Genomic DNA, 26546 nt, shown 5'->3' with positions numbered 1-26546 from the left:
GGTCAGATAAGAAAACCTGAGCCGAGCCCGAGTTGTTGTATGCAGCAAGGGGTCCTTTTAAAAATCACGAGCCCTTTGGCATGTCACAAATCTCTTATTATCTATTCTCAGATGCCCCAGAAGGAAGGAGGCAAATTCCTTACCCATCCAGGATGCCAGGATGGAATAACTGGGGGCAAATCCTGGCTAGGACGCCTTATGTTTCCCATCCCGAGTGGGAGTCCCAAAGACGTCAGGAAGCAGCAGGGGTGCAATTCATTCCCGCATTATTGTAGGTGGCAGTGTCCCAATCTGGATACCCGCAGGGCTGCAATAGTAATTAATGCAATCTGCTACAGATCTAAGGGCGGCAGAGTGGCGCTGCTGCCTCTCAGTAAGGAGACCTGTGGGTTCGCTTCCCGGGTCCTCCCTGCGTGGAGTTTGCATGTTCTCCCCATGTCTGAGTGGGTTTCCTCCCACAGTCCAAAGACATGCAGGTTAGGTGCATTGGCAATCCTAAGATTGTCCCTAGTGTGGGCTTGGTGTGTGGGTGTGTGTGTCCTGCGGTGGGCTGGTGCCCTGCCCGGGGTTTGTTCCTGCCTTGCACCCTGTGTTGGCTGGGATTGGCTCCAGCAGACCCCGTGACCCTGTGTTAAGATATAGCGGGTTGGAAAATGACTGACTGACTGCTACAGATCTAAATAAATGAAGGTTTTTTCCTGAACTTTTGTGTGGTTGGCCCTTTAGGGAACCAGAAATGGCACCTCTCATGTAGGGCCACTGTACTTTGGCACCTTACAGTAAAGAGTACGTGTCCTCCTGTTCTTGTTGTAAAATTAACTTTAAACGATCACACCTTAATTACCATCTGAATTAAGTCGCAAATAGGTGAAGCCTGGAGAAAAAAGGAGTGCGCCGTTTATGGAATTGTTGCCCAAAATGCCTTACAATGGTGCCAGTCAGCGGGCTCGTTATAATGTGCTGATCCCGACTGTGAAACGGTGCGGTTTCTGTTGAGCTTTACCGCAATCGTTGCGGAGCAGCACACCGTACGCTAAATAAACCCTTCACAAGACTCTACACTGGTGGGTTGTTTCTGGGTGACACGACATACCAAGTCAGTGCCCTCTTCATAAAGTGCCCAAACCCCCCCGGAAAAGCCAACCACCTGACTTGTTAGGAAATGTTGCACGACGTTCACACATTAACACAAGTCACTTCATAAGCTCATGGTCTGTTTTCTGGGTACCACAAACTTCTTCTCTCTTCAGAAATTCTAACACAGCTCAACGAACGGACACACTCCGAGTACTAAATCCCTCCCAATTTGGTCATTTTACAATTTACTTTGGCTCGATTTTTGCCGATTATCTTGATGCTACACCATGCGGCTAACTTGAACGATCTCTTGAGAAGCGAAGTACGTCCAGAGTTATTTCTTTCGGAAGCCCCAGTTAAACAATCACGGCTGGCGGAGGACCACTCGACTTTACGAGGTGACACCGCGCTATACGCAACATTGCAGATGGCGAGCTGTTAGTGACAGCGCTGTTCACAGGAGGACGGACTCCTAATTCCGGGTGTATCCATTGTTTACATTCTCACCTTCAGTGAGGCGCCCGGCTTACCTGTCAGGTCAAGTTCAGGCTCAGGGACGACGTCCGGTGCCGCGGCCTTCAGGCACAGAATAACGGACAGGATGACTATGGAGTTCATGGTGGAGTCGCGCTCGTTGTGACATGAATCCCCATAGGAAAGTGGCGCTTCAGACTACCCTATTTTGCCCAAAGGGATCCCCTGGCATGTTCCTTCGGCGGCTCGGGAGTCTTCAGCTTTAGAACCGCCCGCCCCCCTCCGCCGGTTGGCTAATAGGACTGGGTGGCCTCCTAGCGGTGAACGCGCTCCTCCCCTGCGTCGGGAGATTTGCGCATGCGCACAAGACGCACGCTCGGCGAGGTTCGCTTCCACTGGCTGCGCTTCAGTCAAGAACATGACGGAAATAAAAAAAAGGCGCTTCTGTCAAAAATGTTAGGGTTCTTCATAAATTCGAATTCAAATCTGGCAACATAATTGTTCCACAACATTCAGTTAATGAAAGGTCAAGTGAAGAGTTAGCCAGTTGCAGAGCTGCTGCCTTACAGTAAGGAGGCCAGGGTTCAAACCACCAGACCTTCCTGCATGGAGTTGGCATGTTCTCCCCGTGTCTGCCTAAGTTTTTGCTCCTGCTTCTATCAGGTCAGGTCAGGTCAGGTGAGGCTGGGGAACTTGCACTGCCACTGTACGACATAACAGCTCGGTTATTTTACGCACTGTTTAAAAACATGAAGGTTAGGTGAAGTAGTGAGTTAGTTTTGGTGTGTGTGTGTGTGTTCACCCAGTGATGGACTGGTGCCCTGTCCAGGGTTTGTTCTTGCTTTGCACCCCATGAGAGATGGAATAGGCTCTGGACCCAGAAACCCCCTACCACCAGGGACCCTGGACCGCATTAAGTGGATTAGAAGGTGACATGACAAGTCAAGTGGCTTTATTATCATTTCATTGATACAGTATTGCGGCATACAGTGCCACAAAATAATGTTCTCCAGGAATGGCAGTGTAACATATAAATAAATACAGAACAAGTGCAAAAAAGAAGAAAATAGTAAAGAGAAAAGTAAGAGAATTACATCATTTAAAAACATATAATTTGTTTTTAAATATGATTGCTACTTGTAAAAAGTATTTTTTCCCTTTTATAATCCCCTGAAGATGTTCAACGGTAGACTGACCAGCAGATGTCTGCTAACACGGACTCACTACGCTCTTCAGCAGTGGTTCTCAATGTTCAGCCCTGGAGGAGCCCTGTGGCTGCAGGGCAGAGTCGGTTCTAAGATTTTTGCTGCCCTATAGGCAAAGTTGTAAATGGTGCCCCGCCACCCCTATAGCTTTAAGAGGAATCGTCACTGCCAGACTTGTACATTGAGATTAGGGGCCGTGCATACGCACAAAAACGTTGTGTAAGAATGTTTCCACGTTCAAATCGCGATGTATAAAACCTAAACTTGGCGTAAAGCCACACACATTTCCACTGTAGCTCATACCCTGGCATACGCGAGTTCTCCGCTTGGTTTTGCAGACTGGCGGAACCCAGCGGCAAAGCAGTGCTACTGTTCCTGTGTGGTTACCCTTTCTTTTTTAGATCCACATCCACATCGTGGCTTTATAAATACACTGAAATTAAGCGCATATTGTTTATTAGTTTAATGCATCTGATTAGAAATATAATGGTCCACAGAATGGTCAAACTATTCCAAATACCATAACTGCTTTAGCGTCGTTACTCTCACTGCACCTTCTTCCTCTTCTTTCAGCTGCTCCCGTTAGGGTTGCCAAATCGGATCATCTTTTTCCATATTACTCTCCCTGCAGGGCAGCGCGGTGGCACAGTGGGTAACACTGCTGCAGTGCAGTTAAGAAAACCCAGGTTCGCTTCCTGGGTCCTCCCTGTGTGGAGTCTGCATGGGTTTCTTCCGGGTCCTCCGGTTTCCTCCCAAAGTCCAAAGACATGCAGGTTAGGTTGATTGGCGATTCTAAATTGTCCCTAGTGTGTGCTTGGTGTGTGCTTGGTGTGTGTGTGTGCACCATGCCCGGGTTTGTGTCCTGCCTTGCGCCCTGTGTTGGCTGGGATTGGCTCCAGCAGACCCCCGTGACCCTGGATAGGATATAGCGGGTTGGATAATGGATGGATGGACTCTCACTGCACCACTCGGAGTATTTATATCACTGTATCTAAGTGTGAATCACAGCTGTACAGCAGCTGATCGGAAAGAGAATTATCGGGATACAGCATCTTGGCGCCTTTCCTGTACGGACCTCGCACTTCAGAAACAGTTTCATCCCAAGAATTTTAAACGCACTCAATCAAGTGCTCCTTGTAGAACTGTCTGGACTTATAAGTGCAATCACCTCACTGTAAACTTGCGATATAGTTATAATATTGCACAACCTGAGCCACTTTACATATAAAGTGCGACCTTCGATGAAATACTTTATTGCAGCAGTACTGTCTCTTTCACACGTACTGACCTCCAATTCCTGTCCTTCCTTTTCTTTCTCCGAATACCCAATCGCCACACAATCAGCTCTGTAATAGACGATCTGTAAGCTTAGATCGCCGATTCTTCAAAACGTTTAAGGAACATTGAAATATCTTCATATCGTATTTAATTATTATATCCGTCTATCCTTTGAGTGTGGCGCCAGCCACAGCAAGCATACAGCGCGAGGCAGGAACAATCCGTGAATGAAGCGCCAGTTCCTGGGTAGCGTTGTGGCACCGTGTCCTGGCATGTTTAATTATTAACAATATAGATTATTTAAATGAAGTTAAAGTTATATCTGTATAATATAATAAACATATTTTGCTGCATTTCATCTTAAAAATGATATCATCATCATATGTAAATACGCGCTTTATAAAGTGGCGCAGGTTGTGCGATATTATAACTGTAGTGCAAGTTTTCAGTGAGGTGATTGTACTTATAAGTCCAGACAGGTCTACAAGGAGCACTTGATGGACTGACGGAGTGCGTTTAGAGCTCTTGGGATGAAACTGTTTGTGAACCGTGAGGTCCGTACAGGAAAGGCTTTGAAACGTTTGCTGTATGAGAGCAGTTCAAATAGACTGTGCACATGGCTGAGGCAGTGTGCGCTTGATGCTGTATCCCGATAATTCTCTTTCCGATCAGCTGCTGCTGTGATTCCCCACTCAGATACAATGATATACAGTGGGTATGGAAAGTATTCAGACCCCCTTCAATGTTTCACTCTTTGTTATATTGCAGCCATTTGCTAAAATCATTTCAATTATTTTTTCCCTCATTAATGTACACACAGCACCCCATATTGACAGACAAAAAAAAAAGAATTTTTGAAATTGTTGCAGATTTATTAAAAAAGAAAAACTGAAATCTCACATGGTCCTAAGTATTCAGACCCTTTGAACCCTCAGTATTTAGTAGAAGCCCCCTTTTGAGCTCATACAGCCATGAGTCTTCTTGGGAAAGATGCAACAAGTTTTTCACACCTGGATTTGGGGATCCTCATCCATTCCACCTTGCAGATCCTCTCCAGTTCTGTCAGGTTGGATGGTAATCGTTGGTGGACAGCCATTTTTAGGTCTCTCCAGAGTCAGGGCTCTGGCTGGGCCATTCAAGAACAGTCACAGGGTTGTTGTGAAGCCACTCCTTCGTTATTTTAGCTGTGTGCTTAGGGCCATTGTCTTGTTGGAAGGTAAACCTTCGGCCCAGTCTGAGGTCCTTAGCACTCTGGAGAAGGTTTTTGTCCAGGATATCCCTGTACTTGGCCGCATTCATCTTTCCCTTGATTGCAACCAGTCGTCCTGTCCCTGCAGCTGAACAACACCCCCACAGCATGATGCTGCCACCGCCATGCTTCACTGTGGGGACTATATTGGACAAGTGATGAGCAGTGCCTGGTTGTCTCCACACATACCGCTTAGAATTAAGGCCAAAAAGTTCTATCTTGGTCTCATCAGACCAGAGAATCTTATTTCTCTCAGAGTCCTTCAGGTGTCTTTTAACAAACTCCATGCGGGCTGTCATGTGTCTTGCCTCTCCTTGGTGTGTGGAGACAACCAGGCACTGCTCATCACTTGTCCAATACAGTCCCCACAGTGAAGCATGGCGGTGGCAGCATCATGCTCTGGGGGTGTTTTTCAGCTGCAGGGACAGGACGACTGGTTGCAATCGAGGGAAAGATGAATGCGGCCAAGTACAGGGATATCCTGGACAAAAACCTTCTCCAGAGTGCTAAGGACCTCAGACTGGGCCGAAGGTTTACCTTCCAACAAGACAATGACCCTAAGCACACAGCTAAAATAACGAAGGAGTGGCTTCACAACAACTCTGTGGCTGTTCTTGAATGGCCCAGCCAGAGCCCTGACTTAAACCCAATTGAGCATCTCTGGAGACCTAAAAATGGCTGTCCACCAACGTTTACCATCCAACCTGACAGAACTGGAGAGGATCTGCAAGGAGGAATGGCAGAGGATCCCCAAATCCAGGTGTGAGAAACTTGTTGCATCTTTCCCAAGAAGACTCATGGCTGTATGAGCTCAAAAGGTTGCTTCTACTAAATACTGAGCAAAGGGTCAGAATACTTAGGACCATGTGAGATTTCAGTTTTTCTTTTTTAATAAATCTGCAACAATTTCAAAAATTCTTTTTTTGTCTGTCAATATGGGGTGCTGTGTGTACATTAATGAGGGAAAAAATTAATTGAAATGATTTTAGCAAATGGTTGCAATATAACAAAGAGTGAAAAGTTGAAGGGGGTTTGAATGCTTTCCGTACCCACTGTAAATACTCCGAGTGGTGCAGGGAAAGTAATATGGAAAAAGATGATCGGCTGTGGCAACTCCTAATGGGAGCAGCTGAAAGAAGAAGAAGAAGGTGCAGTGAGAGTAACGACGATAAAGCAGTTATGGTATTTAGAATAGTTTGACCATTCTGCGGACCATTATATTGCTACTGGTTAATTACAATCAGATGCATTAAACCAATAAACAATATGCGTTTAATTTCAGTGTATTTATAAAGCCATGTCAGGAATGTGGATCTGAAAAAGAAAGATAAACCACACAGGAACAGTAGCACTGCTTTGACGCTGGGTGCCGCCAGTCTGCAAAACCGAGTGGAGAACTTGCGTACGACAGGGCATGAGGTACCGCGGAAATGTGCGTGGCTTTACGCCAAGTGTAGGTTTTATACATCGCGATTTGAACGTGGCAACGTTCTTATGCAACATTTCTGTGCGTACGCACCGTTCATACATGAGCCCCCTGGTGAGTGTTTATTGTGTCGTCTGCTTGTGCTTATTGTGATTACTGGATTTTTTGACCATCTGCTCTTTTTTTGTGATTTTTCTGCATTGGGACTTTGTTTGCTCTCGGATTGTCTTTCTTACAGCCAACTGCTTTCACCCAATCTGGTTTACGGAACTTTATTTTATTACAGAGCTTTTTGTATTATCCATCCATTCATCCATTATCCAACCGGCTGTATCCTAACTACAGGGTCACTGGGGTCTGCTGGAGCCAACACAGGGCGCAAGGCAGGAAACAAACCCCGGGGCAGGGTGCCAGCCCACCACACTTTTTGTATTATTAAATCTTTTTATCTTTAAACAGTTTCCTCCTCTAGTGGGCATTTTTGGAACTGTTCCGGTCTAACGTGCTTTGGGACTCTCGAGTGCGTACCATTGCCCATAAACTCACACACACACACTACACTCTTAAATATCCCGGTCCTATACTGTAATGCCACTTTACTGGGCTGTGTGGTTCCTCATGCAGCCATTGCTTAACCAAGAACCATTTTTTTTTTTTTTTTATCACAGGAAGGATTCTTTGCATATGAAGCTGGTTCTTTGGAATTTAAAAAGGACAGAGCATGTATTGCAGGATACAACAGATCAAGAAAACGTGGACTTAGCCTGTGTTATCACATGTGGCAGCAGTCCTTTTAAATCAGGAGCCCACTGGTATTTCACAAATCTGTTACCATCTGTTCACGGTTATTTATTATAAATCTGTTACGGATCTAAATAAAAGGCTCTTTCTGTAAACATCATGTGCAAAGTTCTTTTGGAAACCAAAAACAGTTCACATACAGTATGGCTCTGAAGAACTGCTCTGGCCCCTTTATTTTTCAAGAGTGTACCCACACAAATCACATTAGGATAAATTCTTAATTCCACCTCCATAACATACAGTATCCTGTGTTCGCTCGTCAGTCAGTCAGTATCCTAACACAGGGTCACGGAGGTCTGCTGGAGCCAATCCCAGCCAGCACAGGGCGCAAGGCAGGAACAAACACACACCCACCAAGCACACATACAGTAAGGGAGAATTTAGGATTGCCAACGCACCTAACCTGCATGTCTTTAGGCTGTGGGGGGAAACCGGCAGCAGTGCTACCACTGCACCACCGTGCCGCCCTGTTCGCTCGTTCCTCTCATTTTGTCATCCATACTTTTATCACATCCCACACTGACTACCTGAACTCCCTACTGGCATGTGCCCTGTCTAATCTTTTATCGGAGCTTCAGCTGGTTCAGATCTCTCCAGTAAGGGTCTTTACACAGACCCTCAGCAGCAAACACATCACTGCTCCACCTTCACTGCCTCCCTGTGCCTTACAGGATTGAGTCTAAAACTCTACTAATGACCTTATGAGTTTTACATGGCAGGGCCCTGCGCTGGACTACCTCGGTAGGTCCACTGATTCTGGCTATCACATTGAGCCTCAGACTAACTTGTGCTCTATGGGTGACAAGAGCGTTAAGCTCTATAGCTCAGAGACTTTGGGACAACCTCACTAAATTAATTAGATCAGCCGACTCAATTTATTCTTTTAAGAAACCAGGAGGCTCTGCTCCCTGCTCACTCCGCTTGCCAACCCCCGGCGGGTGGCCATCTCGTGGCTGAGCCTCTTGAAGGGTGTCAGGGTGCTTCTCTGTTACACAGAATGCGATTGTATTTAAAGAGATGGTATATAGAAGAGTATGTGGGGGTCAGGGAGGAAGACGGTTTGATCCTTAGTTATCATAGGTCAAAAATCAGTTACTTGAGTGTTTCACTACAACTGTCTATTTCAAATACCAATGAATAATAAAATGTAGTAAAAAGTAAAAGTAAAAAGTAGAAGTAAGAAAATTAAACATAATAAAAAATAAATGAAAAGATGTTAACGCCTTGTTACATATCCGGTCAGGGGCATAAGTATCATGGGTTGGAGGTGAATTTCATAATTCATATTTTTGGGATGGGACTAAATTCCATACATCATATTTCATAATTTGGGCGGCACGGTGGCGCAGTGGTAGCGCTGCTGCCTCACAGTAAGGAGACCTGTAGGTTCACTTCCCGGGTCCTCCCTGCATGGAGTTTGCATGTTCTCCCCGTGTCTGTGTGGGTTTCCTCCCACAGTCCAAAGACATGCAGGTTAGGTGAATTGGTGATTCTAAATTGGCCCTAGTGTGGGTGTGGGTGTGTTTGTGTGTGTCCTGCGGTGGGTTGGCACCCTGTCTGGGATTGGTTCCTGTCTTGTGCGCTGGGATTGGCTCCAGCAGACCCCTGTGACCCTGTGTTTGGATTCAGTGGGTTGGAAGATGGATGATTCATATTTCCAAAATTCCTATTTTCACACATCATATTTCCATCCATCCATCCATTACCCAACCCGCTATATCCTGGGTCACGGGGGTCTGCTGGAGTCATTCCTAGCCAACACAGCCAACACTGGGCGCAAGGCAGATACAAACCCCGGGCAGGGTGCCAGCCCACCGCAGTCGTCATAGTTCATAAAACTTAATTTGGGGCGGGGTTTAAGGTCATCAATCATCCATTTGACAGTTTCTGTCTGATATACTCAAAAGCGGACGTGTGTTCAGCCTATTCACTTAAATCTATTATCTTTCTTTCCCCTCATACTTTTTACTTCTTTCTTATTTTTTGCTTTAATGCATTATAATCACACGGTTTCAGTAATATGTTATATACAGAAGTAACTTTATTGTATATATTTAGTTGCTTAAAATGTACTCAATAATGTATGAGAACTTTAATTATTTAAATAAAGCATTTACAGAGAGACGAAGGAGTGACGTCAGCCGTCGCTCCGTGATGACGACACACGCACCGAAGACCATCGAATTTGATGGTCTTAGCGCACTGCACTGCTGGTCGTCAGCGTCCGCCGCAGGATATAGAACCCTCCCAAATGGCTTATTTTCTCGGTCGCCTTAAACCTGCATGCTAGCCGAGTATATCTTCAGAGAATTCCTTTCACTTAGTCGTATGAACAGATGTGGTTTTTGAGTTCCCCTTTCAGATGGCGCTCGGCGCATTGATACGGGAGTAAGATAACACTGAGCGGCATTCGCGCGGAAGTTTTTTTCAGGATGGCCGGCACCGGTGAGTTTTTCTTCTGCACGCGGTTTCTTAAGTCGATATTTGTCCTTCTATTTGAGGTTTCTGGCCCGTACGAGAGCTTCAGACTCCGATACCGATGCGCCGTTTATCTCTGACGATGTTAGGTACTTTGGTGCATTCGTCCGTTGTCCGAGTGGAGCTGGAATCGAGATGGGCCTGTAGATCTCAATGCTGTGGCCACAAGAGAAACAACGAGAGATGGAGATAAAGGGAGGGCGTGTGAGCTTGGGGAAGCGTGCATGAACGTTTTGGAGGAATGCATGCCCGTGGAGGCTAAGAAAACTCTTAATTCTGTAATAACGTGCCGCTGGGGCGATGGGACCCTTACCTGCGTACTGCAGAGGGGCGTGAAAAATGCCAGATTGTGACGCTCAGAAAAGTTAAGAATTGTGGCGATGTGTACTGTAGGTACAATGGGACCCTGCGCGCGCGCGCGTGTGAGTGTTTTTTTGCACGGATAAACTTATGCAGTAAAGATGAACGAGGGAACAGATGGGCGTGATGAGGACACCCCGTGTGCTCTACAGAAAACAGTTGTAAGAACTAAGCCTCGCAATTGAATCCGCAGGTTGCTGAGCACAAACGCGAGAGGAGCAAAAGTTAAGACAGGTGATCATGAAGGGGTCGTGTCTGCAGAAAGTCGCTGTTAAGGAAATCTGGTGCACATGTGTGGACTCTGCTGCTTAAAGGTGGGGAAAAAAAGGTTGGGCTAGAGAAGGAAAAGTAGCGTAGAGATTTAAGGCTTTGGACTTCAAACCCTGAGTGAGGCTGTGGGTTCAGATCCCATTCCTGACACAGTGTGACCCTGAGCAAGTCACTTCACCTGTCTGTGCTCCAGTTGGAGAAACAAGAGAAACGGAAACTAATTGTATGTCAAATCGAGCCTTGAAGAAAAGGCAGCACCGAAATCGATAAATGTAACTGAATTGTCGGACAGCCTTTCGCAAAGACACGGGCTGGGGGGGGGGCTCGGTGCAAAGGGATCTCGTGTCGCCCTCTGTCCTACCTTATGAAATCTTTCAGTGGAGTAGTATAAAGTAAAGCAGGAAAGAATGAATACATGAGTGATCAGATGGATAGACAAACAGAACTTTGTCTCCTGAGGAAAAAATTGGCAATAATACGCAATGTTGACAATGCTGTTGTGCTAAAGGGGGGCATAAGGAGTAGAATGCAGAGGATGACTAAGATGGTAGTTGAAGTGTTGTGGCCAGAGTTGGTGCCCAATATTTTGAGAAGGAATCCCGAGGGGGACGGCACGGTGGCACAGTGGTAGCGCTGCTGCCTCGCTTCCCGGGTCCTCCCTGCGTGGAGTTTGCCAGTTCTCCCCGTGTCTGTGTGGGTTTACTCCGGGCGCTCCGGTTTCCTCCCACAATCCAAAGACATGTGGGTTAGGTGGATTGGCGATTCTAAATTGGCCCTAGTAGGTGTGTGGGTGTGTTGGTGTGTGTCCTGCGGTGGGTTGGTTCCTGCCTTGTGCCCTGTGTTGGCTGGGATTGGCTCCAGCAGACCCCCATGACCCTGTCTTCGGATTCAGCGGGTTAGAAAATGGATGGAGAGTGGACGGGCAGCTCAGCTGGCTAACCTGGGAAAGCCTGGAAAATGGCTCTCAGACTGGAAGTGGTGGTGTGATGATGTTGTTGATGCGTGAAGTAGACCATGTCCCTCTAGAGTTGGGGGCATGTGGTATAGTGCTCTTAGAAACGCATTCATTCATCCACTTGGGAGTTTTCCTATTTTTTGTTACAAAACATTGACTCCCAGAGGATTTGATTTGGCTTTACTGACCCTGTTCAGCAGAAAATATGATGGTCAACTTGAAGACCAGTGCTCTAAAATGTAAATAGTTGAACGTTAAGTATTCATCCCTTCAAGTTTGTATTTCATAGATGGGCAGCCATGACAGCCTTGTGACTCTGTGTGTCTCTCTTGTGTCTCTTTCTCTATCCACATCTCCACACTCTTCATGTTTCCTCCTTGACAACGGCTCCAGCGCTGTCCGATGTCACATTGTCGGTGAATGATCAGACTTTGTCAAGTTGTGCCCCAAATTCGGAATTGGATTGAGCTCTGGACTTGTAACTCGGCCCCTCCAGGACATTCACAGTGTTGTTTCTAAGCACACTAAGCCATTCCTGTGTAGGGTTATGTGGGATACTGGAAGCAGGTCCTCCAAATTGCATGGAAAACTTGAGGCTTAGTGGCAGGATTGGCACTCCGGCCACTCCATTCAGACTTGTGTGGTGCTGAGGTGTCATTCATTGCTTGGCTGTGCTCGGGTCCTAATTTGGGATCCTGAGGTGGTTCGTTATGTGGTGGATGTATCACTGCAGGCTTTGAAGCAACAGCAACCTGCTATGCTGGGCGTCGTCTTCTTCTTTTGGCTGCTCCTGTTCGGGGTCGCCACAGCAGATTTTATCTTCTTCCATATCTTTCTGTCCTCTGCATCTTGTTCTTTAACACCCATCACCTGCATGTCCTCTCTCACCACATCCACAAACCTTCTCCTCTTTTCCTCTTGCCTGGCAGCTCTTTCCTTAGCATCCTTCTGCCAATATACCCAGCATGTCCCCTCTGCTCATGTCCAAACCAACACAATCTCTCCTCTCTGACTGACCATCCAACCTGAGCTGACCCTCTAATGTCCTCATTTCTAATCCTGTTCATCCTCGTCACACTCAATGCAAATCTTAGCATCTTTAACTCTGCCACCTCCAGCTCTGTTTCCTGTGCCACCGTCTCCAGCCCACATAACATAGCTGGTCTCACTACCGTCCTGTAGACCTTCCCTTTCACTCTTACTGATACCCGTCTGTCACCAATCACTCCTGACACTCTTCTCCACCCTGCCTGCACTCTCTTTTTCACTTCTCTTCCACAATCCCCATTACTCTGTACTGTTGATCCCAAGTATTTAAACTCATCCACCTTCGCCAACTCTGCTCCCCTCATCTTCACCATTCCACTGACCTCCCTCTCATTCACACGCATGTATTCTGTCCTGGTGGTGCTACTGACCTTCATTCCTCTCTTCTCATATCTCCACCTCTCCAGGGTCTCCTCAACCTGCTCCCTACTTTTGCTACATATCACAATGTCATCAGCAAACATCACGGGGACTCCTATCTAGTCTCGTCTGTCAACCTGTCCATCACCATTCCAAATAAGAAAGGGCTCAGATCTGATCCCTGATGTAATCCCACCTCCGTCACTCCAACCACAGGCCTCACCACGGTCACACTTCCCTCGTACATATCCTGTACCACTCTTACGTACTTCTCTGCCACTCCCGACTTCCTCATACAATACCACAGCTCCTCTCTTGTCACCCTGTCATATGCTTTCTCCAGGTCCACAAAGACGCAATGCAACTCCTTCTGGCCTTCTCTAAAATTCTCCATCAACATCCTCAGAGCAAACATCTCATCTGTGGTGCTCTTTCTTGGCATGAAACCATCCTGCTGCTCACTAATCATCACCTCACTTCGTATCTGAACTTCCACTACTCTTTCCCATAACTTCATGCTGTGGCCCATCAATTTTATCCCCCTGTAGTTACTGCAGTCCTGCACACCCCCCTTATTCTCAAATATCCGCACCAGTTCACTTCTTCTCCACTCCTCAGGCATCTTACTGAGGAAAATGAAAACTCTACAGTGCCAGCCTTTCAGGATTTTTTTTGATACTGGAACTAAACATTAGGTTTACTCTCAATCCCACTAAACCCCCCACCCTCGACCATCGCTATGCCCTCTGACTTGATCAGGACTTCATTTGGGGACACCTGTCACCCCCTACCCCACCCCAGATTGCTTCTGTGTAACTGGGACATCACGGTGGAGTATTTCTTTGACACGATGGGCACCTCATGGAGGAACTGCCCCTCTTATTGCTTCCATGTGATTGGGACTTCACAAGTTCATGGGGGGTGGGCACCCATAGACCCTACCCCACCCAGACTTCTTGCTTCAAGTGGGAACTGGTATATAGTGCAGCATGATGGGCTGGAGTAAGGTGGTGGGAGGTGTGGTTTAAAGTTATCCTTAATTTGCTTCAAAACCATTTTGGTGCCCAAAATGAATGTTGGCAGCGATATCGGAGTCAACACCAGCTTTGGCTTTCTGCTTAGAGTTGTCATCTTGCTGGAAAACAAATCTCTTCCTCTTCCTCCTAAGGTGCCGCTTTCTTGCAGACCCCATCACGTTTTCCTCCCGAATTTTCCCAAATTTGCCTTCGTTTCCCTCAAAAAGGGTTTGGTGCAGAGAAGCCCCCCACAGCCTAATGCTGCCAACTCTATGCTTTGCGGTCGGCGTGGAGTCTTTTTGATAGTGGGCAGTGCAGTCTGATGGCTCAAGTTTGGTCTCAGAAGACCACCGAACCTTCTTCTGGCCAACTTCTGAGTCTCCAGTGTGTCTGATGCTGAGATGTTCTGCGCATTTCTGCTCCCGTGTGAAATGAACTTTGGTGATACGGTCAAAAATCCGCTCTTGACTTCAGGTTCTGATTCTAAGATGTGTTGTGTGTGGAAACCTTTGTCCAATGATATGTCCGTTTTTTTTTTCTTTTTCAAACCAGTTGCATTGTGTTTGTCTCATTCCAGGCCCATTGTTTTTGTTCAGGTACTTATTTCAATATTCTGCGATGAGAAGTCAAGCAAGAGGACACCTTTTATTGGCTAACTGACCCGATTACAATGTGCAAAGGCTTTCGAGGCACCTGAGGCCGCTTCTTGATAGTGAATGGTTGCCTCGAAAACAAGTAAGGAGCCTGGAAAGCTGGGAACGTTGTTATCGGGTCAGTTAGCCAATTAAAGGTGTCCCCTTGCTTGATTTCTCATTGCATCCATAATGGCTGCCTAACACAGTACAACACCTTACTGCCACAATTGTCTGTTTAAAAACAGTTTGACTGCTGTAGAAATTCTGTCATCTATCCAGGATTGTAGCAGCCTTCACCATTTAGTCATAGGAAAATTTTTGCATGAGATTTTTTTGAGAGCCGTAATCTATTTAAATATGTGGTACGCACTGAGGGAGGCTCAGGAAAGCATTCACACGCCGACACTCCAGGAAATTTATAAGTGAATATTGCCAAAGGTATTGGAATGCCTGCTTTTACACCAGGGCTGTGGAGTCGGTAGATAAATGCTCCGACTCCGACTCCTCAGTTTCTAAATCTTCCGACTCCGACTCCCCGACTCCGACTCCTCAGTTTCTAAATCTTCCGACTCCGACTCCCCGACTCCGACTCCTCAGTTTCTAAATCTTCCGACTCAGATTCCCCGACTCCGACTCCTCAGATTCCCCGACTCCGACTCCGACTCCTCAGATTCCCCGACTCCGACTCCGACTCCTCAGATTCCCCGACTCCGACTCCGACTCCTCAGATTCCCTGACTCCGACTCCTCAGTTTCTAAATCTTCCGACTCCGACTCCCCGACTCCGACTCCTCAGTTTCTAAATCTTCCGACTCCGACTCCCCAACTCCCCGACTCCGACTCCTCAGTTTCTAAATCTTCCGACGACTCCCCAACTCCCCGACTCCGACTCCTCAGTTTCTAAATCTTCCAACTCCGAGTCCCCGACTCCGACTCCTCAGTTTCTAAATCTTCCGACTCCGACTCCTCAGTTTCTAAATCTTCCGACTCCGACTCCTCAGTTTCTAAATCTTCCGACTCCGACTCCTCAGTTTCTAAATCTTCCGACTCCCCGACTCTGACTCCTCAGTTTCTAAATCTTCCGACTCCCCGACTCTGACTCCTCAGTTTCTAAATCTCCCGACTCCGACTCCTCAGTTTCTAAATCTTCCGACTCCGACTCCCCGACTCCGACTCCTCAGTTTCTAAATCTTCCGACTCCGACTCCGACTCCTCAGTTTCTAAATCTTCCGACTCCCCGACTCCGACTCCTCTGTATGTATATACTATGCTAATGTATTTTCTACTTCCATTGAAGGAAAGGAAGGCAACATACATGTCATGTCACCACAGAACTACTTGCTAGGAAGCCAACACTCTACTATAATGCCAGATTAAAGACAAACACAATGAAAACAAGGTTTTGTTTATTTATTTATTTATTTATTTTTTAAACAAGTGTCTGGATAGTAATAGCAGGCATAAAAATCAGGAACAGGAAATGTATTGGTTCAAAAATACAAACCACATTCTTTGATAGTTTTAACTTTTAAAACAAAAAAAAAGCTTAACTATATGAACTAAAAACAATATCTGGAAAACCTATATTAAACTTGGAATGCAGTTATAGTTAAAGGAAAGGAAATAAATATGGCAGCCTCCATATTCCTCTGACCTCAGGTTCCCTTTAAATGCAATCTAAAATCAGTGGGCTTTAGGCTAGCAAGGTGCACAGTTCCCTGTAACAGTGGAACACGACACAATGGAAAGCGGTGCCGCACCTTACCTGTGCATTACATCCCATATAGTGACGCATACAGTCAATGAAAAGCATGCTTCATGGTTACTTGACATGTTCGTTTTGTGGTAACATTATGCACTGCATGCATTGGGCTTTATTCGTACAGCAGAGAAGTAGTTCATGACGACTGTTTGTGAATTGTGACATTTCAACTTACTTTTTTAATTCCCATTTAAATTTAGTAGGAGTCGGAGTCGGTTAACTTTTTGCCGACTCCGACTCCAGGTACCCAAAATTGTCTCCGACTCCTCGACTCCACAGCCCTGTTTTACACACACATGAACTTTAGTGGCATCCCATTCTTAAAATGGAGTCGGCCCACCCTTTGCAGCTCTAACAGCTTCAACCCCTGTGAGAAGGCCTTCCTCAAGGTGTAGGAGTGTGTTTATGGGAATGTGTGACCAGGAGAGCATTAGTGAGGTCAGGCGCTGACATTGGATGAGAAGGCCCGGCTCGCTCGCCATCTCCTAAAGGTGGTTTGTCGGGTTAAGGTCAGGGCTCTCTCTCTGTGCAGGCCAGTCAAGTTCCTCGCTCCTCCATTTCTTTATAGACCTCGCTTTGTGCACTGCTGTGTATGCCCAGTCATGTTGCCATCCCAAACTGTTCCCACAAAGTTGGCAGCATGAAATTATCCAAAATGGTTTTGTATGCTGAAGCATTAAGAGTCCCTTTCACTTGAACTAACCCCTGAGAAAGAACAACCACACCATAATCCCCCCTTCCACCAAACTTTACACTTGGCACAGTGCAGTCAGGTGAGTACTCTTCTCCTGGCCAGACTCGGCCATTGGATTGCCAGCGTGATTCGTCACTCCAGAGGACACGTCTGCACTGCTGTTGAGTCCAGTGGCGGGCGGTGGGCTTTACATCATTGCATTGCACTTGGTGATGTCAGGCTTGGCGGTAGCTGCTCGGTCCATTTACGCTGCACTGTTCTTCAGCTTTTGGAGGTCTGTAGCTAAAGCTGGCGACTCCTGCCCACTGTGCCCCTCAGCATGTGCTCTCCCCGCTCTGTGATTTGACTTGGCCTCCCACTTCGTGGCTGACTTGCTGTTGTTCCCAGTTGCTTCCACTCTGTTATAATCCCACTAACCGTTGACCGTGGAATATTTAGCAGCGAGGAAATTTTACAAATGGACTTACTGCACAGGTGGCATCCTATCACGGCACCACACTTGAATTCCCTGAGCTCCTGAGAGCGAACCGTTCTTTCACAAATGTCTTCAGAAGCCGTCTGCATGCCGAGGGGCCCGATGTTATACTCCTGCGGCCATGGAAGTGACTGGAAGTCCTGAATTGAATGATTTGGAGGGGCGTCCCAGTACTTTTGGCAATATAGTGTAGCTGGACCACAGCACCTGCTGGATGACGAAGAGAAAGAAACGAACACACAGACAGCACCTTAGATCTGCAAGGCCGGCGAGCACAGAGGCTGTCTGTCTGTCTGTCTGTCTGTCGTTCGGTGCAGCTTGGTTACTTCGTTTGACCCAATGTGTTTAGCTACAAATTAAATATTATTTAAGCTGTTCACTTTATTCAGTTTCTTGTTCATTTTACTCGAAATTTATTTGTGTACTAATAAATATGCGAATATACAGAGCATCCGGAAAGTATTCACAGCGCATCACTTTTTCCACATTTTGTTATGTTACAGCCTTATTCCAAAATGGATTCAATTCATTTTTTCCTCAGAATTCTACACATAACACCCCATAATGACAACGTGAAAAAAGTTTACTTGAGGTTTTTGCAAATTTATTAAAAATAAAAAAAACTGAGAAATCACATGTACATAAGTATTCACAGCCTTTGCTCAATACTTTGTCGATGCACCTTTGGCAGCAATTCCAGCCTCAAGTCTTTTTGAATATGATGCCACAAGCTTGGCACACCTATCCTTGGCCAGTTTCCCATTCCTCTTTGCAGCACCTCTCAAGCTCCATCAGGTTGGATGGGAAGCGTCGGTGCACAGCCATTTTAAGATCTCTCCAGAGATGTTCAATCAGATTCAAGTCTGGGCTCTGGCTGGGCCACTCAAGGACATTCACAGAGTTGTCCTGAAACCACTCCTTTGATATCTTGGCTGTGTGCTTAGGGTCGTTGTCCTGCTGAAAGATGAACCGTCGCCCCAGTCTGAGGTCAAGAGCACTCTGGAGCAGGTTTTCATCCAGGATGTCTCTGTACATTGCTGCGGTCATCTTTCCCTTTATCCTGACTAGTCTCCCAGTTCCATCCCCACAGCATGATGCTGCCACCACCATGCTTCACTGTAGGGATGGTATTGGCCTGGTGATGAGCGGTGCCTGGTTTCCTCCAAACGTGACGCCTGGCATTCACACCAAAAAGTTCAATCTTTGTCTCATCAGACCAGAGAATTTTGTTTCTCATGGTCTGAGAGTCCTTCAGGTGCCTTTTGACAAACTCCAGGCGGGCTGCCATGTGCCTTTTACTAAGGAGTGGCTTGCGTCTGGCCACTCTACCATACAGACCTGATTGGTGGATTGCTGCAGAGATGGTTGTCCTTCTGGAAGGTTCTCCTCTCTCCACAGAGGACCTCTGGAGCTCTGACAGAGTGACCATCGGGTTCTTGGTCACCTCCCTGACTAAGGCCCTTCTCCCCCAGATCGCTTAGTTTAGATGGATGGCCGGCCAGCCTCTAGGGAGAGTCCTGGTGGTTTCGAACTTCTTCCACTTACGGATGATGGAGGCCACTGTGCTCATTGGGAACTTCAAAGCAGCAGAAATTGTTTCTGTAACCTTCCCCAGATTTGTGCCTCGAGACAATCCTGTCTTGGAGGTCTACAGACAATTCCTTTGACATCATGCTTGGTTTGTGCTCTGACATGAACTGTCAACTGTGGGACCTTCTATAGACAGGTGTGTGCCTTTCCAAATCATGTCCAATCAACCGAATTGACCACAGGTGGACTCCACTGAAGCTGCAGAAACATCTCAAGGATGATCAGGGGAAACAGGATGAGCTTCGTGGCAAAGGCTGTGAATACTTATGTAAATGTGTTTTCTAAATTTATTTATTTTTAATATATTTGCAAAAATCTCAAGTAAACTTTTTTCACGTTGTCATTATGGGGTGTTGTGTGTAGAATTCTGAGGAAAAAAATTAATTTAATCCATTTTGGAATAAGGCTGTAACACAACAAAATGTGGAAAACGTGATGCGCTGTGAATACTTTCCGGATGCTCTGTACTTGCCTGTGTATTTATTATACAGCACAATTGAGTCCTGTATTTGTATTGTAAAGTCTTACACTGAGTGATTTCCTGCAGTCTCCACAAAGTGATGGAAGCTCTGGGTGAACTGCTCCATGCTGATCTTTATTTTCTTCACTTCTTCATAAAGCTGCAGTTGGTAAAGCTGACGTCTGTATAGACTCTTCAGTCCATGTCACCCTAGCTTGTAACTCCTTCAGTGGTCTCACTCGCCGCCTTCAGTTTCTGTGGAGGGTCTGCTCTTGGCACATTTTCAGCAGTGCCATAATCTTTTTTTAGTGACGAGGGGGCTTTACCCCCTGCTTGCTTCGCTCACCAACCCCCATTTTTGTTTTCCCAGATAAACACTTTTAAGTTTTTTTTTCCTTTGAATTGTTGCTATTTCATTCGTTTCACTTTTATTTCAGAACTTCTGTAAAAACAATATTTGGAATCTTTCGAGTCCCAACGTGCTGCATCTTTTTAATGAGGTCAGTGAGACGTGTGTTTAATGACTTTGTACCGTAATTCAGGATAGGTTTCTCTGTTTGGAATTTCAGCACAGACAAAACGATCTTCATCATCAGCAGTTAATCATTTTTTTTGCAAAGTAACCAATAAATGCATGTGAGGTAAACTCTGCTTTTGAAATTCTCTTGACTTAAACTTCAAAGCCTTATAATATTTACATACTTCTGACATATCACCTGTGTCCATATATTCGATCTCTATTCGCCTTTTCGTTATTTCTCCGAGTAATAATTTCTCTTTCTTTGCGCTAATGCGATCTTTACTTTTTTTTGACATTGTCGTTTTTTTTCTGCTTTCATATTCTGTATTTTGCTCTGCATGTGTTTCGCGCCTACGTTTTTTTTTTTTGAGTCTTTTGAATTCCAGTTTTCATTTTCTCTAACCTGCTCTGCTTGTGTTTGGCCCCCATGTTTTTGAACCTCTTTATGATGTTTTACTTTGTTTTCTACTCTTTGTCTTTTATTTCTGACCTGTTTATCCTGCTTTTGTTTCAATGTGGTCTGTGGTGATTATTTTCCCTTTTTCGAGTAATAATTTTCTGTTTGTTTGCGCTCCTGTTATCTTTACTTTCTTTCTATACTTTCTAATTTTCCTACTTTCATATTCTTTAACTTTCTTCACTTGTGTATTGCGCCACCTATTTTTTTTTGTTTGAGCCTTTCGAATTTCACTGCTTTCCTAATCTCTAACCTGCTCTGCATGTGTATAGCGCCAACGTCCAGACTGGATGTGCTTTTTCTCAGTTCCACTTGTTCCGGGCTGATAATTACTTTCCTTATTTTCTGAATTTGCATCCTGATAATTCTTTTTCTTTTTTGTCTCTCCAACGAGTCTCTTTTCTCCGCTTAGTCGTCGACATTTCCTTTATAACGTATTGTCCTTATACACTTTATATGCGTTGAGAGCCCTGATGAGTGTGCGCTCAAAGCCTCCTTTACACGACTGACTGAGTGTGTTGTTGGCTGCCCGCGCTCTTATTTAGTTGTAAGTAGGGAGTGTCTTGTAAGAAATCTCACGTTCCACGTCATCGCGAGACGGCCCTGAGTCGATCTCTTGGCACAAAGTCTCATGTTTAAATGTCCCCGCGAGACGCTCTGTGGCCAATCTCTTTCATCTCGCGGTTTCTTTTAAATGTCCTCTGTGATCTTAACGGGAAGATCACGTCTCGATGCCCTTGTGTTTCTCTCCAGGATTTTTTTTTTTTATAATAGAGAGATTGATTTAAAGAGTTACTGTATTTAGTGGGCATGCGATAACAAACGTCGCCCACAATGCAATTCCGATTCAGGCTTCTCGATACAATAGTTTCACAATAATATGTATGTTTGTATATGTATCTTTAGGGTTACTTATTATTAATAAACTAAAACACTGCAAAATCAATTCAGTATGCAAATTTGCAGGCTTTACCCTTAGTTTTTTTTTTTTTTATAAGGCAATTGCATGCCCGGGTACACTACGGTTAAGATTAGGGTGGTGGGAGGGTTTTCTGACTCGGCTGGCATTTCGTCATATCGTGAGTGTCACTGGCTGCAGTTAGACCCAGCTTGTTAATGTTTGTGCTGCGCCATCTACTGGACGGACAAATGCAATGCATTATATTACAAAAAATATTTATGATGTGCTCTCCTTTGGAATGACTGAGACCAGACAGACAGACAGACAGACAGAAACCCTTTTATTAAGGTGGACTAGCTGTGCTCTCTGTCTAAGACTAGTTGAAATCTAAGTACTGTAATTCACAGAGACCCCGATGTCTGCAGTGCACCATCTGTTGAAATGTATTTTGTAATGCACTGCGTTTGGCATTCCAACATTTGGTGCGTCACAAGCTCCTTTTCTAAGATGGGTTGAAATCGAAGTAATCAGCATACTGTAGACCTCGGCGTCAACATTTGCAGTGCTGTATGCAATGTGTATGTCTCTGTTATATGGTATTTGGTTTGGGATTCGTGAAAGCTGTGCTAATGTTTGTGATGGGCCATCTGTTGGAATGCCAGACACATAGCTACTGGACAGACACACTGACTTTTATTCTTATATTAAGGTGGATTCATATATTTTTTCTTGTGTACTGACTTCAAATGCATCATTTTTATTTGTAATGGTTTGTACTTCAGGCTGACGTGACTGTCCTCTACCATTTTGTTTGTTTTTGCAGTTGGGAAGGTGCAGCTGTTGAAGAATTTCTAACACCCTCGTCTTTACCATCACTTGGGACCTTGCTGTTAAAGCCATGGCGTTTGTACCAACACCGAGCCCCACCGTGGTCGACCAGACCACCTTGATGAAGAAGTACCTGCAGTTTGTGGCCGCCCTGACAGACAACAACACTCGTGAGTAACTTGGCAGTTTATAGAAGGTCTTGTAAGTAATTTGGCACGTTAAGCTGTCCTTCAGAGAACTTGGGATTGACACCTTGAGTGCTTACAGATGTACTTCATTGATTCAAGAAGGGTTATTCACAGAGCATCCGGAAAGTATTCACAGCGCATCCCTTTCTCCACATTTTGTTATGTCACAGCCTTATTCCAAAATGGATTAAATTCATTTTTTTCCTCAGAATTCTACACACAACACCCCATAATGACAACGTTGAAAAAGTTTACTTGAGATTTTTGCAAATTTATTAAAAATAAAAAAATTTAGAAAACACATTTACATAAGTATTCACAGCCTTTGCCATGAAGCTCATCCTGTTTCCCCTGATCATCCTTGAGATGTTTCTGCAGCTTCATTGGAGTCCACCTGTGGTCAATTCAGTTGATGTGACCTGATTTGGAAAGGCACACACTTGTCTATAGAAGGTCCCACAGTTGACAGTTCAAGTCAGAACACAAACCAAGCATGAAGTCAAAGGAATTGTCTGTAGACCTCCGAGACAAGATTGTCTCGATGCACAAATCTGGGGAAGGTTACAGAAAAATGTCTGCTGCTTTGAAGGTCCCAATGAGCACAGTGGCCTCCATCATCTGTAAGTGGAAGAAGTTCGAAACCACCAGGACTCTTCCTAGAGCTGGCTGGGCATCTAAACTGAGCCAACAGGGGAGATGGGCCTTAGTCAGGGAGGTGACCAAGAGCCCGATGGTCCTTTGTGGAGAGAGGAGAACCTTCCAGAAGGACAACCATCTCTGCAGCAATCTACCAATCAGGCCTGTATGATAGAGTGGCCAGACGCAAGCCACTCCTTAGTAAAAGGCACATGGCAGCCCGCCTGGAGTTTGTCAAAAGGCACCTGAAGGACTCTCAGATCATGAGAAACTAAATTCTCTGGTCTGATGAGACAAAGATTGAACTCTTTGGTGTGAATGCCAGGCGTCACGTTTGGAGGAAACCAGGCACCGCTCATCACCCGGCCAATACCATCCCTACAGTGAAGCATGGTGTTGGCAGCATCACGCTGTGGGGATGGAACTGGGAGACTAGTCAGGATAAAGGGAAAGATGACTGCAGCAAAGTACAGAGACATCCTGGATGAAAACCTGCTCCAGAGCGCTCTCGACCTCAGACTGGGGCGACGGTTCATCTTTCAGCAGGACAACGACCCTAAGCACACAGCCAACATATCAAAGGAGTGGCTTCAGGACAACTCTGTGAATGTCCTTGAGTGGCCCAGCCAGAGCCCAGACTTGAATCTGATTGAACATCTCTGGAGAGATCTTAAAATGGCTGTGCACCGACGCTTCCCATCCAACCTGATGGAGCTTGAGAGGTGCTGCAAAGAGGAATGGGCGACACTGGCCAAGGATAGGTGTGCCAAGCTTGTGGCATCATATTCAAAAAGACTTGAGGCTGTAATTGCTGCCAAAGGTGCATCGACAAAGTATTGAGCAAAGTCTGTGAATACTTATGTGATTTCTCAGTTTTTTCCTCAAGTACATTTTTTTCACGTTGTCATTATGTGGTGTTGTGTGTAGAATTCTGAGGAAAAAAATGAATTTAATCCATTTTGGAATAAGGCTGTAACATAACAAAATGTGGAGAAAGGGATGCGCTGTGAATACTTTCTGGATGCTCTGTATATTGCTGCTTGAGCAAGTGAACAGCTGAGAAGAAAAAAGTGCTGGGCTTCATATAAGTGCCATACCTCTAATAGTGTTGGCGTATTAGAACAACTTGGCCAAGAACCGGCCATTCAGGCCAACAAAGCTCATTAGTCCTAGCCTTCCATTTTCTCCAGGAGAACCTCAACCCTAAAGGTCTTCTCGCTGCTACACCAACTAGTCACTCATTTCATGCGTTTGTAGCAATCCTGCAAAATGTGTTTTTCAGAAGTTTCTGTCTCATTTCATGTCATTTTCAAGCCCACTTGATACAGAGCAGGGACACGAGGGTGGGCCTGGAGCCTATCCCAGCTAGCATAGAGTGCAACACAGGAACAAACCCTGGACAGGGTGCCAGTCCAGTTGGAGGCCAAACTCCAAAACACACACACACACACACACTAGGGCCAGTTTAGCGTCACCAGTTCACCTAATCTGCATGTTTTTGGACATGGTGAGAACATGCAGACTATACGCAGGGAGGACCCCACAGTGCTAGCACTGTGCCATCATACCACCCCAAGTTTCTCTCTATGTCCCCGGCATCCACCGTTCTCATTTCCATTCATAATCTGACACACTTCTGTCATGTCATCCCTCCATTTTCCATTTGCTTAAACTGAAAACGTTCAACTCCTTCAGTCATTCCCCGTAACTCATGCCATCCAGTCCTGGAATGAGCCTGGTTGAACTTTTCTGGACTTTTTCCTAGTGCTGCTATGTCTTTACATGGAGCCTGAAAACCAAAACGTAGCCTTACTCAACTCTGCTCCTGGAGGTCCGCAGTGGCTGCAGGTTTTTGCTTTAACCAAATTTTAAATTAGAACCAATTAATTTACTAATAAAGCTACAACCGTTTTTTTGTTTTTTTTTGACCATTTGTTGCAATTCAGGACCCTTAGAAATGAGGACATTAGAGGGTCTGCTCGAGTTGGACGGTAGACAAAGTCAGAGAGGCGAGATTGCGTTGGTTTGGACGTGTGCAGAGGAGAGATGCTGGGTATACTGGGAGAAGGGATGCTAAGGATAGAGGAGAAGAGGAAGGCCTAAGAGAAGGTGGTGAGAGAGGACATGCAGGTGATGGGGGTGACAGAGTAAGATGACAAGGACAGGAAGATATGGAAGATGATGATCTGCTGTGGCAACCCCAAACGGGAGCAGTCGAAAGACAAAGAAGAAGAACACCCTTCATTGCCTTTTTTAGTTTTAAACTTCACTATTTTGGTTTTAATTGTTGCTATCAGTTAGTAATGAGGTGCAGCAGCTCTCCAGCTAACGTGCTTCCATTTAAACACTTGCACATACATCATGAAGTGTTTGTTAAACATGTGTGTCTGATGAGTCTTCCTGTGAATTCAGTAGGTGGATTGCGAGGGCATGGGGCTCATGAGGTTGCTGGTAAAGGGCGTTTGGCCCTCCCGATATCTTTGCCAAAGAACGAAGGTCCAAGTCTTTAGAGTCCTGGTGCTTCTTGTTTGTCAGACATGGACGCTCTCCATTGACCTGAGATGAAGACTGGACTCCTGTCTCTCTTTAGAGAATCCTTGGGTCCCGCTGGTTTGACTTTGTGCTGCTCATGGGGTCCCGAATGAGGCACATGACCTACATTGTGAGGGAGCGCCAGTTACGGCACTACAGCCATGTGGCGCCATTCCCAGAGGGTGATCCAGCTCATTGCTGAGGGCCTGAGCGGCTGGACCAGGCCAAGGGGACGCCCACGTAACACCTGGCTGTGGCAGATGGGGGGTCATTTCTGGAAGGCTGGCATTGAACTATCTGTCCGCCTAGGGGCGGGGGGTTTGGCATCCAGGATCCCGAGCTGTTTCGTCTTGTGGTGGGTCTGGCAAAACGCTGTTACTAGTACCTGCTCCCCAACCTGACCTGACCTGTTGCAATTCAGGACCCTTCATAGTTTTAAACTTCTCCATTTTGGTTTTACATGTTGCCATCAGTTAGTAATGAGGTGCCAACGACAAAGGGACCCACCAGCTCTCCAGCTAACGTGCTTCCATTTAAACGTGTGCACATACACTGTATCATGAAGTGTTTGTTAAACTCCTCGGAAAAAATGAATTTTAAAAAAATATACACAAATATGTCTTAATCTCCTTTACCTTGAATCAGGACCCTACTGCAGTTTTCAAAATGCAAAAACAAAAGGAATAAAAGGTCAGGGGCCTCATGTATAACGCCGTGCGTAGAACTCGCACTATAACATGGCGTAAGCACAAAAGCCGAAATGTGTTTACGCACAGAAAAATCCAGATGCAGGAATCTGTGCGTACTCCAACTTCCACGTTCTTCCGCTACATAAATCCCGATCAGCGTGAAAACTAACGCTCGTGCACGCGC

At 45.7% G+C, this 26546-nt stretch overlaps 2 protein-coding genes across 2 annotated transcripts in view; one reads left to right on the top strand and one right to left on the bottom strand.

Moving 5' to 3' along the window:
* The window catches only part of tmem130 (transmembrane protein 130), a 42673-nt gene extending 40813 nt beyond the window's left edge, over positions 1 to 1860 (bottom strand). Inside the window, exon 1 of the mRNA XM_039774738.1 lies at positions 1608 to 1860. Within this exon, the coding sequence (XP_039630672.1) occupies positions 1608 to 1695 (88 nt within the window). The 5' untranslated portion in view covers positions 1696 to 1860. The remainder of the gene's footprint in view (positions 1 to 1607) is intronic.
* Positions 1861 to 9862: 8002 nt separating this feature from the next.
* The window catches only part of LOC120543357 (transformation/transcription domain-associated protein), a 186490-nt gene continuing 169806 nt past the window's right edge, over positions 9863 to 26546 (top strand). The window contains exons 1-2 of the mRNA XM_039776392.1: positions 9863 to 9955; positions 22313 to 22487. Coding sequence (XP_039632326.1) covers positions 22388 to 22487 — 100 coding nt within the window. The 5' untranslated portion in view covers positions 9863 to 9955; positions 22313 to 22387. The remainder of the gene's footprint in view (positions 9956 to 22312; positions 22488 to 26546) is intronic.

This window comes from Polypterus senegalus, chromosome 13 (assembly GCF_016835505.1).
Source record: "Polypterus senegalus isolate Bchr_013 chromosome 13, ASM1683550v1, whole genome shotgun sequence".
Taxonomy (NCBI): Eukaryota; Metazoa; Chordata; class Cladistia; order Polypteriformes; family Polypteridae; genus Polypterus; species Polypterus senegalus.
Note: the sequence above shows the minus strand (reverse complement) of the source record. Positions and strands in the feature narration are given on the sequence as shown.